Here is a 13,410-nt window from a genome sequence, read left to right as displayed (position 1 = left end):
CTCTTCTCCACCATCCAAACTTCCATATCGCTATAGTAACCACCTCTATATTATCTATAAACTTTCCCTGGCCTTCCCTCTCTTTCTGTCTCTCTCTCTTTCTCTCTCTCTCTCTCTCTTGCCCGCACCTCTGCAGTTTAATTGTACTTTGTGCTATAGTCACACTTCATACATCTCATCTTTATTAGCATTTATTAGATATTACAGTCAGACAAACATAGTGAGTCACTAAATTATTTGCTCCTAGACATCAAGGAATAAGCCTTTGTCATCTCTGTGAACCCAGGGCAGTGCTTGTCAGTGCTTGATCTGTTCTAAGCACTTAGTGAATATTACATGAATGAATTCCTAGCTCGAGGATGGCAGTCACATTTTACCCTACATGTCAGCTGAGCTATTGGTAATAGCTGCCTGTGTTGAGGATGATTCAGAACTGGATCTGGGTTAGGGGAAGCGTGATGATTGCTAGGTAAGGAGTATAACATCATGTGGACCAGGTAGTTCCACCCCAGTGCTGAATTAATAGACTGAGGCCTTATGAAATGTGAATCTAAACTGTCTCAGGCATTATTTGCTGAATGAGAAGCAGAAAGGAGAGAATTCTTCTAGCAATTAAGTTTGTTGTATTTGGTACGTCCGTGGTGACCTGTATTTGGGAGGGAATCAGAGATTAATTAGGCATATCCAGGTGTCAAGGCTGATGGGCTGCAAATGTGGACTGGTAAAGAATGGTGAGACCCCCCTAATGGCAAATTCTAGATTTAGTTCCCATTGGGAGATGTCTTGACCCTTTTTAGTTTAACCCCATCCATTCTTCTTCCCATTAGAGATTGTCCTCCTACCCTACTGAAACAAACACTATTGTATAAATGGGAAGCCTTTCCTGGACTAGCCTGGACATTTGGCATATTCCAAGGTTTTCCACTATTGGGAGACCTGGCACTGGTCTGTCCTGCACCTTTCTGTTTGTGAATAATACTGACTACACTTAAATTCTAGAGTCTACTTTTTTTTTTCCCTGACAAGTTGAATACCAGAAAAAATGGATGAGTATTCAGGTTTCTGGAGGAAAAAGAAAGAGTCCAGGTGAAACAGTGCCACATTGATGATTTGAGTCCAAGTGGTTTAGAACAGCAGTCCCCAACCTTTTTTGGCACCAGAGACTGGTTTCATGGAAAACAGTTTTTTCTCAGAGTGAGAGGGTATGGAAAGGGGAAGCTCAGCAAGCGATGGGGTGAGGCTGTAATTACAGAGGAAGCCTCCCTGTATGATGAAGCCTCTCCCCTCCTGCTGTGCTAACAGTCCATGGACTACTGGTCTGAGGCCCAGGGGTTGGGGACCGCAGGTTTGGAAGAAAGCTGCCTTGAATAGGGAATCTAGGCGATTTTCAGTTGTCAGGTTACTAAAGACCTTAAGAAACAGACTAAGGTATCTTGCATTCCAGTAAGAATCATTCCAAGTGTTTTTACATAATTTTCAGCAGAGATAATTTATCTTTCCTTTCTAATTAGGCTTTCAAATTATATTTGAATTAAGTATTTTTTCTGATGAGCAGTTTGCTTCTGACATTGTCCCTTTCTGACTTGTAATGTCCTCTCTTTCCTCCTTCCATCCCCACTGTTCCTTTAAACTTTATATGTAGAAGCATAGCTCTGACCTGAGGAAAGCCTGCCTCTACCTGCTGGGGGTTGGCCAGATTTTACAGGCCACCTTGCCAATTAGCCCCAGGTCAACAAGCAGCTCCATGACATAAGGAACCTGGTTCCTGCCGAATGTTGCCAAGCCAAAGTAAGGAAAGGACAAGGAACCCCTCTAAATTTATCATCTTGGCAGCCATCAAGAGTGAAGCCTTGAAGTAAACCCTTGGAGACCTGGGGTTCTGCTGTCTTTTATGTGCCTGGGAAATGTATCCTTCCTTCTCAGAAAATTGCTTTACAACTTGGCTTGGATGTGGCAAATTTTCCTTTCTGACTTACAAATCACCTCCTCGTGTTCAAACTTAAAACCCTCAATGGTCCCGTCAAGGACTCCAGGGGACTGGCCAATCTCTCAGCCAAGAGTGATTTATTCAACCTCTTGACTTCATGAGATTCTGTTTTGATAATGAATGTAATCATAATAACAATAGCTATAATTACATCTTATATTCCAGGCATTTTGCATACATTATCTCATTACTCTTCTTAACACAGCTGTCTGATCAATATTTTTTTCTTCCCTTATAACTAAGGAAAGAAGCTCAGAGAAGTTAAATAATTGTCTAAGTTTACTTAGCTAATAAATAGTTACTCTGAGAATTGAACCCAGGTCTTTCTCTAGACCTAGAGGTCTTTCTCTTTCACTACATCACACTGCCCTTAGCTGGATTAATGAGAACCAGTTATTTGTGCATGGTAGGAAAGCAGACAGTAGGGAGGGCATGAGTATTAGAGCCATGTCTAGACAGATAGGGTTCCTGCTTCTCTTTCATCTCGCTTGGAACTTTCATTTAGTTCCTATGGAGTCTAGCCCATGAAAAACAAACAGTATAATTAAGAAGCTGTTGTTTATTTGCATTTTAGACCAAAAGTATAATGTTGGATCAGAGCTAGGAATTTTATAATCCAGTACTGGTGAATGTACCCTTTTTGTAATCAAGTACTGGTGAGTTGCTCTTTCTGTTTATAGTAGAGACGGGGTCTCGCTCTTGCTCGGGCTGGTTTCGAACTCCTGATCTCAAGCAGTCCACCCACCTTGGCCTCCCAGAGTGCTAGGATTATAGGCGTTAGCCACCACGCCCAGCCTGAAGACAATAACTCTTTGTTTTAACTCAGGAAAGGTTCAGAGTCAAAAGAACTGTTTTGTATTTTGGCCCGGATATTTGAGAGTGGTAAGAGAAAGGAAAGTACTGGAATATATTAAGAGTTCTATTTTTAGTTCTGCCACTGATGAACTGTGTCACCTAGGATAAGTCACTATACACTAGTTTTCTTGTGTATAAAATGAGAGTTTTAGACTAGCTGATTTCTGTTTGCCCCTTCCCATTCTAGATTTCAGGATTCTTTCTGCCTATTAATTCTGTGGAAAATGGGGCTCAAGTGACTATTTGGATAATGTTTGTACAGCAGAAGCTTCCTATCCCTTCTTTGGGCTCTGTTTGAATACAATACTAAGAAATCCACCTGGATCTACAACCTAGGCTCCCAACATGCCATGAATTGGGTTACCTTTTAGACATTCCCGGATGATTAGGAGGTTAACTGTAGACTAATTCTACGAGAGCCTCCTTAAAGAAGGTTTTTGTGTAGAGTCCATATGAAAAACTGTTTCTTCTCCATGGCCTTTCCCATTTCAGAAGCTTGTGTTTGAAAAAAAACAGTGATAACTTCATTTTTAGCTATTCTTATTTTTCTACCTAGTTGCTCATGGGCAGGGTCCATGTTGTTACTCAGACTCTTAGTTTCTTTTTTTTTTTCTTCATTTTTGGTGCTGACAGCCAATAAACTCTTAGTTTCTAAAAGCTAAAACACAGTTCAGTAAATATGGGATGAATAAATTACTTCTAATCCCAGCTACTTGAGAGACTGAGGCAAGAGCATTGCTTGAACCCAGGAGTTCAAGTGCAGCCTGGGCAACATAGTGAGACCTTGTCTCTTAAGTAGATAAATAGTTGTTGCTTCCATTTCCCATAAAAAGCCATGCCTCTGCCCTATCCATAGCTCTAGAAGGCTTTACCCTTGCTCTTCATGATACCTTGCAGGTTTGTGTATGTGTGGGATACCACCAGCAGGAGAATATTGTATAAGCTGCCGGGCCATGCTGGCTCCATCAATGAAGTGGCTTTCCACCCCGACGAGCCTATCAGTAAGTCTGGCCTGACTATGGGGAAAGGAGAACTGGAAATCTCCCATGAGGGGCCCTGGGAATACAGAAGCAAAAGTGGGTATCTATTTTATGTGAATTTCCATGCAAACAGTCTTTAATGGGTATCAATTAAGTGGTAAGAGTAAGAGCAAATTTCATTTTCTTCTCCATCTCTAAGGGAGGTTGGTTACTCCATTTATTCCTAGTTCTTTTTAGTTTACTTGCAGCAAGTCTATGCTTCAATGATGTGTTTGGATAAAAGAATATGTTTCTTTTATCCAGATACAAGTTCTATTTAGATATAAATTTGAACTAAAACCTTTTTGGCTAGCTAAACCAAATAATTTAAGACTTGAATTTCAGGAGAAAATGTAACATTCTCCAGGGCTAAGCAGAAGCACATTTACAAAATGACTGGCACAGACATAGATTCCTCTCTTCCAGAATGACCAAGAAGGTCTTTCTCTTGTGGTTTGACTGATAAGAGATATCAGGATTTAGATACTTTCTCTTGCTTATGGATGTAAAAATAAAAAACAAAAAAATGATTTAGGGCCTAATAATGTATTTCCCATAGCACAGTCAGTCAGGGCTTGAATTGAAATTTGAGAGGGCTTGAATTGAAAAGCCAGGCTACAGTTTCCTGTGGATGGCGTTTAGAAGGGGAATTCAAGCTAAATCCAATTGCTCTATTATACCAAAATCGACTCTTGACATAAGAACCCTTGAGCATCAAGTCTCCTTAATCCTACATTATTTCCAGTTATCTTCTCTGTTTTTTTTACCTCAGTTCTCTCAGCATCCAGTGACAAGAGACTATACATGGGTGAGATTCAGTGAAGATACGGGGTGGAAGACTACAAGGCTGCTTGACGGTGAGACCTCAGACGGCACAAGTGGCGTCACATGTTGCCCAGGCGAGCATCCTCCCTTGATATGACCGTCATGAACAAGAAACAGGAGGCAGTGGCCATATTCCAAAAAACACTTCTATCCCATTTCACCAGGAAGCTCCCAGTGGCCTCTAAAAACCACCTGTCAGATTTCAGGGACTTTTTTTTTAAATATGTTTTCTTCAAAGGGACAGATATTGATTGGTTTGTAGTTTCCTGTTTTCTAATCCAGGCCGAAGACAGGGAATATGACAAATCTGTTGGTTGGGATTTTTTTTTTTTTATTCAGCATCTGGCTTGTATGATATGTTCTTTCTGTGTTTCTTTGAGTCATTTTATATTAAAAGCCAAATAGATGTCTTTTTACAAGAGCCATGTGGATTGAATTTATTGCTGTCTTTTCTTTAATGCTTGATTGCTGTAAATCAGAGTGGGACATGACGTGGCCAAGGGATCAGATAGATTTAAACTTCCAAGAAACTGTTCTCTTGGGGTTTTTTTCCCCCCATTTTCTGTGTTTTCAGGTTTACTTCCATGAAAATAACAAAGAATAATTATCAGTAACAAATACTTTTCTCCTACTAGAAGCAGAGCAGCCAAGAGGCAATAAATAAAATCTGAAAGAACCTGATTCTTGTGTACTTTGCACACACTCCTTAATGAAAAGAGTCTGTCTATTCTGCCTTCTGCCAAAAGTACTTTCTGAGCCACGGTCCTGTGCTCAGGCTCCTGAGGTGAGCAGATGCGGAACAGTCTCAGCTGGTAGAAATGACACTTGACTAGAGTGCTACAACAAACTCAAATAGAATATGGGAATGTTTTGGTGGAACTTGGTCATGGCGCTATCTGAGACTTTTTTATGATTCTGCTTACTTGTCTGTCTTTTCATAAACTGACAAGGACATTAAAAAATACTTGTAGTTGCCTTCCACCACTAAGACAGGTTACTGTCTCCCTGGATTACTGGGTAACTCTGCCCAGCACACAAACAGGCACTAATGAATTCCATCTGGCACTGGAAAGTGGTGTGTGTTTTTTCTGAATCTCCTATCTCAGAACAAAGTGGTCCTCACAGCTCCAACCTGTTCTGAGCATGTTTGGTTTTATTTATTTATTTTTTTCATGTTTGGTTTTATATTTTTAGCTCACAAACCTGAATCATCTATTTAGCTTAAGGTAGAGGGAGGATATTACCCTGCGTTTGGGACATAATCATTCAACAAACACACCAACCTCTGTTATGTGGCAGGCATGGTAATTGTTGCTGAGGACACAGATAAATAAGGTACTGTCCTTGCCATCTTGAGAAATGCACAAACCAATAGAAAAGACCAAGTCAAATTAATTACTTTTTTAAGTGAGCACATGCCAAAGATTTATTTAACTCATTAATGAAGGAAGCAGCAGGATGGTAAAGCTCTGAAACCAATTACTTTCAATACAGTCAATGAAGTTTGAATAAAGTGTACTGGGAACACAGGAGGAAGCAATTTATTGTGCCTAGGAGAGTTGAAGTTTCACAGATTATGTGATTATACTTAGATTGGGACTTGGGGAATGAGTAGGGCTTTCCAGGTAGACAAAGAGCATTCCAAGAAACAGCAGGCACAAGGTTGGAAGTGTGGCACATTGCATGAACCAGAAGAACTTGAGTGTGGTTAGAGGTGGGGAGCAGCAAACAGTACAGTTGCAGAATTAAGTAGGAGCCACATCCTGGAGAGCTTGTACTTCCTAAACGTAGTCCTGCAGGTTTAGGTTTCCTAAAGCATATTCCACAGAACACTGCTACCCAGATAGTTTGTTAGGTAATTTGGGGCATAAAGGTCCCATGCTCAACCCAGTTTGAGAAAGACTGGTTAGATAGAGTGAAGCTGGTTTCTCTACTGCAGGACTGCTTAGAGCCATTAATGTACAAAGCATGGTGTGAACTCCACAGGGAATGGTGACTCAGATTTCTGACCTGAGCAATATTTACACAGACAGTTATGCACTTTACCAGGAGAGATTTGACCAAAGGTGGCATGCAAGCTGCTCTTCGTGCCTCCAGCACTATCACAGGTGACTTCCTGATCCCTTTTAAGCACCAGGTCCACATGCAGGTACCATCCCTAATATGGACGGGCTATGGGTATAAGCTATATGTGAAGCGTAAATTTTATGTTTGGATTAGGAATGCTAATCTGAAATCCACAATGTTCAGAGCTTGGAACTTTTTGAGTGCCTACATGATACCACAAGGGGAAACTTCCACGCTTGACCTCATGTAAATCGTTGCAGTCAAAACTTGTTTCATGCGCAAAATTATTTAAAATATTGTGTAAAGTTGCCTTCAGGCTATGTGTATAAAATGAATTTCATGTTTAAACTTGGGTTCCATCCCCAAGATAGTCTCCTTGTGTATGTGCAAATATTCCAAAATGCAAAAAAATCTAAAATCTGAAATACTTCTGATCCCAAGTATTTCAGGTAAGGAATACTCAACCTATAATTGAAAATTGGTCCAGGCTGGGCGTGGTGGCTCACGCCTGTAATCCTAGCACTCTGGGAGCCTGAGGCGGGAGGATCACTCAAGGTCAGGAGTTTGAAACCAGCCTGAGCAAGAGCAAGACCCTGTCTCTACTAAAATTAGAAACAAATTAATCGACCAACTAAAAATATATATACAAAAAATTAGCCAGGCATGGTGGCACATGACTGTAGCCCCAGCTACTCAGGAGGCTGAGGCAGCAGGATCGCTTGAGCCCAGGAGTTTGAGGTTGCTGTGAGCTAGGCTGACGCCATGGCACTCACTCTAACCTGGACAACAAAGTGAGACTCTGTCCCAAAAAAAAAAAAAAGAAAGAAAGAAAATTGGTCCAGTCCCTCCAGACACCCTCATCTTTCTTGCCTTGGGTTAGAACAAAGTTTGAGCCTCAACACTGCACTTTTTTTTTTTTTTTTTTAATTTTTGGTGGGTTTTTTTTGTTAGCCAAAGATAGCAGTGGAGAAAACACTGCACTTTTAAAAGCCTACCAGTCCCTTGAGAAGTTTGCAGTGATTGGGAAGAACCAGGGCCCTGGAGACTGCAAGGGTTTTCCTCTAACCTTCACCTCTTCAATCTTCCCAAGTGCCTTCAAGAGGCTGAAGCCATTAACAGGAAATAGCAGCACCACTTAGAACTTGAAGAAAATAGAAGCCCCAGCCTGGGGAATAAAGATTTGAGTATAAAACATCCTCAGGGGGTACAACTCCTATTCTCACTTTGGGAGAGATAGATTGCTCCTGAATGAGTAATGGCATCTCTGGTTTTCAGTTAATTTCCCTTTATGACTTCCACAGTCTCTAGCACTTAATACTGTTGGCACTTAAAGAGCCAAATTTCTGTTTTCACTGCATGGCTGAGTTTTGTAGGCTGCATTTTCAGGGTGGTGGATTTTCAGATCATTTTTCAATTTGGGGGGCCTCCCTGACATAATTATTTTTTCTCCAAGCCTGTAGCCCTAATCCCATCCACTCGTAACCCCCTAAACAGTTTATTTACAAGCCAACCCATCACAACACAACATGGTGCTGTCTTCCCTTACATGCAGGGATGGTTGACCCCTTTTCAGGCGAGAGAAGATAATCCTCAGAGACCATGGGCCTAGTGGAGTTATATAAGGGTGAGTCTTGTAGGGAGGCAGGTCAAGGCCTCCCGACATTGTCTACTGTTCCAGGTAAACAGACAATAGGCACAGTTACTGGTTTCAAAGACAAGAATAATCTTTTCCAGGGACTGAGTCTAGTTAACAGCTAGAAAGGACAGGTCAGGGCTCTTGTCAGTTGCTTCTTCACAGCAAAACTACAGAATATTTGCTTCTTTACTCATAGAGTCTGCTGCTCATTAATATCTCAAGGTGGAAGGATGGGAAACTGAGTTAAAAGAGCTCTGAGCAGTTTAGAGCTGTGGGCAGTTGAGCCTTAGAGAAAGACTGTCAGGCCATTTGGGTTAGGACAGTATTGCTTTTTCCAAGAGACTTTGGGGTTTGACAGCTGATGATCCAGGATGAAGTGAGGGGCCAGACTGAAAACTGACAGCTCCTGTTCCTGCAGCACCAAATGAAGCCACATCTGAGCTATGAGCCTGCCTTCTGGTCAGTTTTCTCTGTACACCAATCAGAGTGTACAGATGATCCTTCTCTGAAAGAGTCCTGCCTGGACGCCCACCCTCTGCATCAAGCCCTAGGCTATACCACACCTCTTTTCTTCTAGCTTCAACTTCTTTTCTTCACTTGACGCTGCAACCCACCTAGACACTTGCATTCTTCTTTAACTTAGATCCTCTAGAGCAGTGATTCTCAACCTTGTATAACTTTTCCTGCTGGGGCATATTTGACAATGTTTGAAAATATCTGGTGGAGTGCTGTGAGCATGCAGTGGGTGGAAGCCAGAGATGCTCAAAGAAATAACTGCTCCCAAACGTCATCAGTGGGGCTGTTGAGAAACGCACTCTGCAGCAATAATTCTCCAGCTGTGGTTCCTGGCCCAGCAGCATCAGTATTACCTGAGAACTCACTGGAAGTGCAGGTTCTAGAGCCCCTCCAAGAACTATTGAATCTGAAACTTTGGGGGAAACGAAATGTTTAGCAGTCTGTGTTTAACATGTTCTGCAGGTGATTCTGATACAAGTTTGAGAACCATTGTTCTACACAGGTTCAGAAAGTTTCAGTCTTCCCTAGGAAAGCCACAGAGCCTTCCCCTGTTTACTCATTAATAATTGTCTTTAACTACTAGCTGTTCTTTTTGGCTTAGTGCTAGCCATGGATTATCTCACTTGATTCTCACATGTGGGGCAACAGGTTCAAAGAGAAGTAACTTGCCCAAGATCATCCAGCTTTCCCCAGTACCACAGCATAGGCCTTAGTGGCTTTTAGATTTGAATTCACATTAGAATCGTGTGAGGAGCTTTAAAACTCCAGATGCAGCGTCGTGGTTCACACCTGTAATCCTAGCATTCTGGGAGGCCAAGGCCGGAGGATCACTTGAGCTTAGGAGTTTCAGGTTGCAGTGAGCTGTGATGATGCCACTGCATTCTACCCAGGGTGACAGAGCAAGACCCTGTCTAAAATAACATAAAATAAAATACAGCTTTCTCTCCTTTTCCGGCGTTCAAGATGTCAGAGCGAGGACGTGGTGGGTCCTCCGGTGCGAAATTCTGCATTTCCCCGGGTCTTCGGTAGGAGCCGTGATCAACTGTGCTGACAACACAGGAGCCAAAAATCTGTATATCATCTCTGTGAAGGGGATCAGGGACGACTGAATAGACTTCCTGCTGCTAGTGTGGGTGACACGGTGATGGCCACAGTTAAGAAAGGCAAACCAGAGCTCAGAAAAAAGGTACATCCGGCAGTGGTAATTCGACAGCAAAAGTCATACTGGAGAAAAGATGGTGTGTTTCTTTATTTTGAAGATAATGCAGGGGTCATAGTAAATCATAAAGGCGAGATGAAAGGTTCTGCCATTACAGGACCCGTTGCAAAGGAGTGTGCAGACTTGTGGCCCAGGATTGCGTCCAATGCTGACAGCATTGCATGATTCTCCAGTATGTTTGTAAAAAACATTTAAAAGTATTTGCTTTAGAATCTGAGGGTATTTTGTAAAAAATTAAAAAAAAAAAGTATTTGCTCGTAAAAAAAAAATACAAAATAAAACAATAAAATGTTCCAGATGCTTAAGCCATACCCTAGACCAATTTTCTTCTTTTTTTTGGAGACAGTGTCGATCTGTTGCCCAGGCTATAGTGCCCTGGTGTCAGCCCAGCTCACAGCAACCTCAAACTCCTGGGCTCAAGTGATCCTCCTGCCTCAGCCTCCCGAGTAGCTGGGACTACAGGTGCACAACACCAGCTAATTTTGTGTATCTTTCAGTAGAAATGGGTGTCTCACTTTTGCTCAGGCTGGTCTTGAACTCTTGGCCTCAAGCGATCCTCCTGGCTCAGCCTCCCTAAGTGCTGGGATTACAAGCATGAGCCACTGTGCCCAGCATATTAAAAGTTTTTAATGCTGCCTTAGGTGATTCCAACATGCAATCAAGGTTAAGAACACTGGTGCTGACCATGGCTAGAACTACAGCAAGGAGGATAGCATAAAACCAAGTTAACTTCCCCTTCAATCCTTTGTCTCTGAAGGAAACCTCCTGCTGTGACACATGCTCTGTGTGAGCTTCAGAACACTTCTCCCAAAGCCCCTGGTTGAGCTTAAATTTAGAATTGGGAAGGCTGGGCTCCCCCAACTTTGGGCTTGGTGGCTCACGCCTGTAATTCTCTAGCATTCTGGGAGGCTGAGGCAGGAGGATTGCTTGAGGCCAGGAGTTCAAGACTAGCCTGAACAAAAGCAAGACTCCATTTCTACTAAAAATAGAAAAAGTTAGTCAGGCGTGGTGGTGCACACCTGTAGTCCCAACTACTTGGGAGGCTAAAGCAGGAAGATCATTTGAATCCAGGAGTTTGAGGTTGCAGTGAGCTATGATGATGCTACTGCACTCCAGCTGGGATGACAAAGGGAGACCCTGTCTCAAAAAAAAGAAAGAAAGAAGTTGGGGCCAGAAAGCAGAGTGGATCCCCTGTGGTCATCTCTGCCTGGTAGAACTGAGGAACTTTGTGTCCCTAACTTTCCTTTAAAGCCCCGGGTACAGGATCCGAAGGTACTAGAACGAGAAAGGACCTTATAAGTCCCTAAGTCATCTAATCTATCCTCACTTTGTGAAGGGGAAACAGAAGAGTTTTCCCAAAGCTACATGCATATCAAGTTAATGATTTTGCTCATTCAGGGAGCATTTATTAAACACTCTTCTATGACAAAAACTGTGCTGGTCTCTGAGAATACAGAAATTACTGAACCATTGCCTCTTCTTTGGGGACTCAGGCAGAAGTGGGGCAGAGCAGATGGTGGAGTGAAGAAAAATTCAGGAGTTCTCACACTTTTCTCCATACAATGTCCTTAATGGCAGAGAAGAAAGAACTGAGGCAGGAGGGAATCCTGAAGTTAATCTTATAATCTTACCTTGAATCTGCAATTCTCCCTCCTCCAACTTTTTATTTTCAAAATTTTCAAACACAAAATTTGAAAGATTAATATACAGAACAGGCCAGGCGAGGTGGCTCACGCCTGTAATCCCAGCACTCTGGGAGGCTGAGGCGGGCAGATCGCTCAAGGTCAGGAATTCGAAACCAGCCTGAGCAAGAGTGAGACCCTGTCTCTACTATAAATAGAAAGAAATTAATTGGCCAACTAATATATATAGAAAAAATTAGCCGGGCATGGTGGCGCATGCCTGTAGTCCCAGCTATGTGGGAGGCTGAGGCAGCAGGATTGCTTGAGCCAGGAGTTTGAGGTTGCTGTGAGCTAGGCTGACGCCACGGCACTCACTCTAGCCTGGGCAACAAAGCGAGACTCTATCTCAAAAAATATATATATATACAGAACACCGGCTGGGCGCCGTGGCTCACGCCTGTAATCCTAGCACTCTGGAAGGCCAAGGTGGGCAGATCACTCAAGGTCAAGAGTTCGAAACCAGCCTTAGCAAGAGTGAGACCCCATCTCTACTAAAAATACAAAGAAATTAATTGGCCAACTAAAAATATATAGAAAAAAATTAGCCAGGCATGGTGGCATGCGCCTGTAGTCCCAGCTACTGGGGAGGCTGAGGCAGTAGGATTGCTTGAGCCCAAGAGTTTGAGGTTGCTGTGAGCTAGGCTGATGCCACAGCACTCTAGCCCAGGCAATAGAGTGAGACTCTGACTCAAAAAAAAAAAAAAAAATATATATATATATATATATATATACACAACACCTATATTAATACATAAAATTTACATCTATATTCCACTTAGATTAAATAACTCAATGGTCTTTTCTTTCACACATGTACATATATACTACAACTTTTTTTTCCTCAAACAGGATCTTGCTCCATCATGCTGGCTAGAGTGCAGTTGTGTCATCACAGCTCAGTGCAACCTCAAATTCCTGGGCTCACGAGATCCTCCTGCCTCAGCCTCCCTGGTAGCTGGGACTACAGGTGCATGTGCTACCACACCTGGCTAATTTTTCTGTTTTGTGTAGAGATGGAGTCTTGATATTGTCCAGGCTGGTCTTGAACTCCTAGATTCAAGTGATTCTCCCACCTTGGCCTCCCAAAGTGTTAGGATTAGAGGTGTGAGCCACCATGCCCTGACCTACAACTTTTAATGACCATGGAAAGTAAGATGTACTGTTAGCTCTTTTAGAATTTGTCTAGCAGAGCTGGGTGTGATGGTGCACACCTATAGTCCCAGCTACTCAGGAGGCTGAGACAGGAGGATTGCTTGAGCCCAGGAGCTCAAGGCTACATTGAGCTATGAAAGTGCCTCTGTACTCCAGCCTCAGCAACTGAGCGAGATCCCATCGCTTTGGTTTTTTTTTTTTTTTTTTTTTTGAGACAGAGTCTCACTCTGTTGCCCGGGCTAGAGTGCCGTGGCGTCGCCTAGCTCACAGCAACCTCAAACTCCTGGGCTCGAGCAATCCTGCTGCCTCAGCCTCCCGAGTAGCTGGGACGACAAGCATGTGCCACCATGCCCAGCTAATTTTTTTCTATATATTTTTAGTTGGCCAATTAATTTCTTTGTATTTTTAGTAGAGATGGGGTCTCACTCTTGCTCAGGCTGGTTTCGAACTCC

At 42.6% G+C, this 13,410-nt stretch overlaps 1 protein-coding gene and 2 pseudogenes across 1 annotated transcript in view; all 3 read left to right on the top strand.

Annotated features, from left to right (window-relative positions):
- SNRNP40 (small nuclear ribonucleoprotein U5 subunit 40) overlaps positions 1–5,362 on the top strand; it is a 28,007-nt gene extending 22,645 nt beyond the window's left edge. The window contains exons 9-10 of the mRNA XM_075995970.1: positions 3,740–3,843; positions 4,634–5,362. Coding sequence (XP_075852085.1) covers positions 3,740–3,843; positions 4,634–4,683 — 154 coding nt within the window. The 3' untranslated portion in view covers positions 4,684–5,362. The remainder of the gene's footprint in view (positions 1–3,739; positions 3,844–4,633) is intronic.
- Positions 5,363–9,853: 4,491 nt separating this feature from the next.
- LOC109729276 (large ribosomal subunit protein uL14-like) lies at positions 9,854–10,324 on the top strand (annotated as a pseudogene).
- A 2,639-nt stretch (positions 10,325–12,963) lies between these two features.
- LOC142869816 (uncharacterized) lies at positions 12,964–13,029 on the top strand (annotated as a pseudogene).
- The last annotated feature ends 381 nt before the right edge of the window (positions 13,030–13,410 follow it).

This window comes from Microcebus murinus, chromosome 2, assembly GCF_040939455.1.
Source record: "Microcebus murinus isolate Inina chromosome 2, M.murinus_Inina_mat1.0, whole genome shotgun sequence".
NCBI classification, from domain to species: Eukaryota; Metazoa; Chordata; class Mammalia; order Primates; family Cheirogaleidae; genus Microcebus; species Microcebus murinus.
This window is presented reverse-complemented; position numbering and strand designations above follow the sequence as displayed.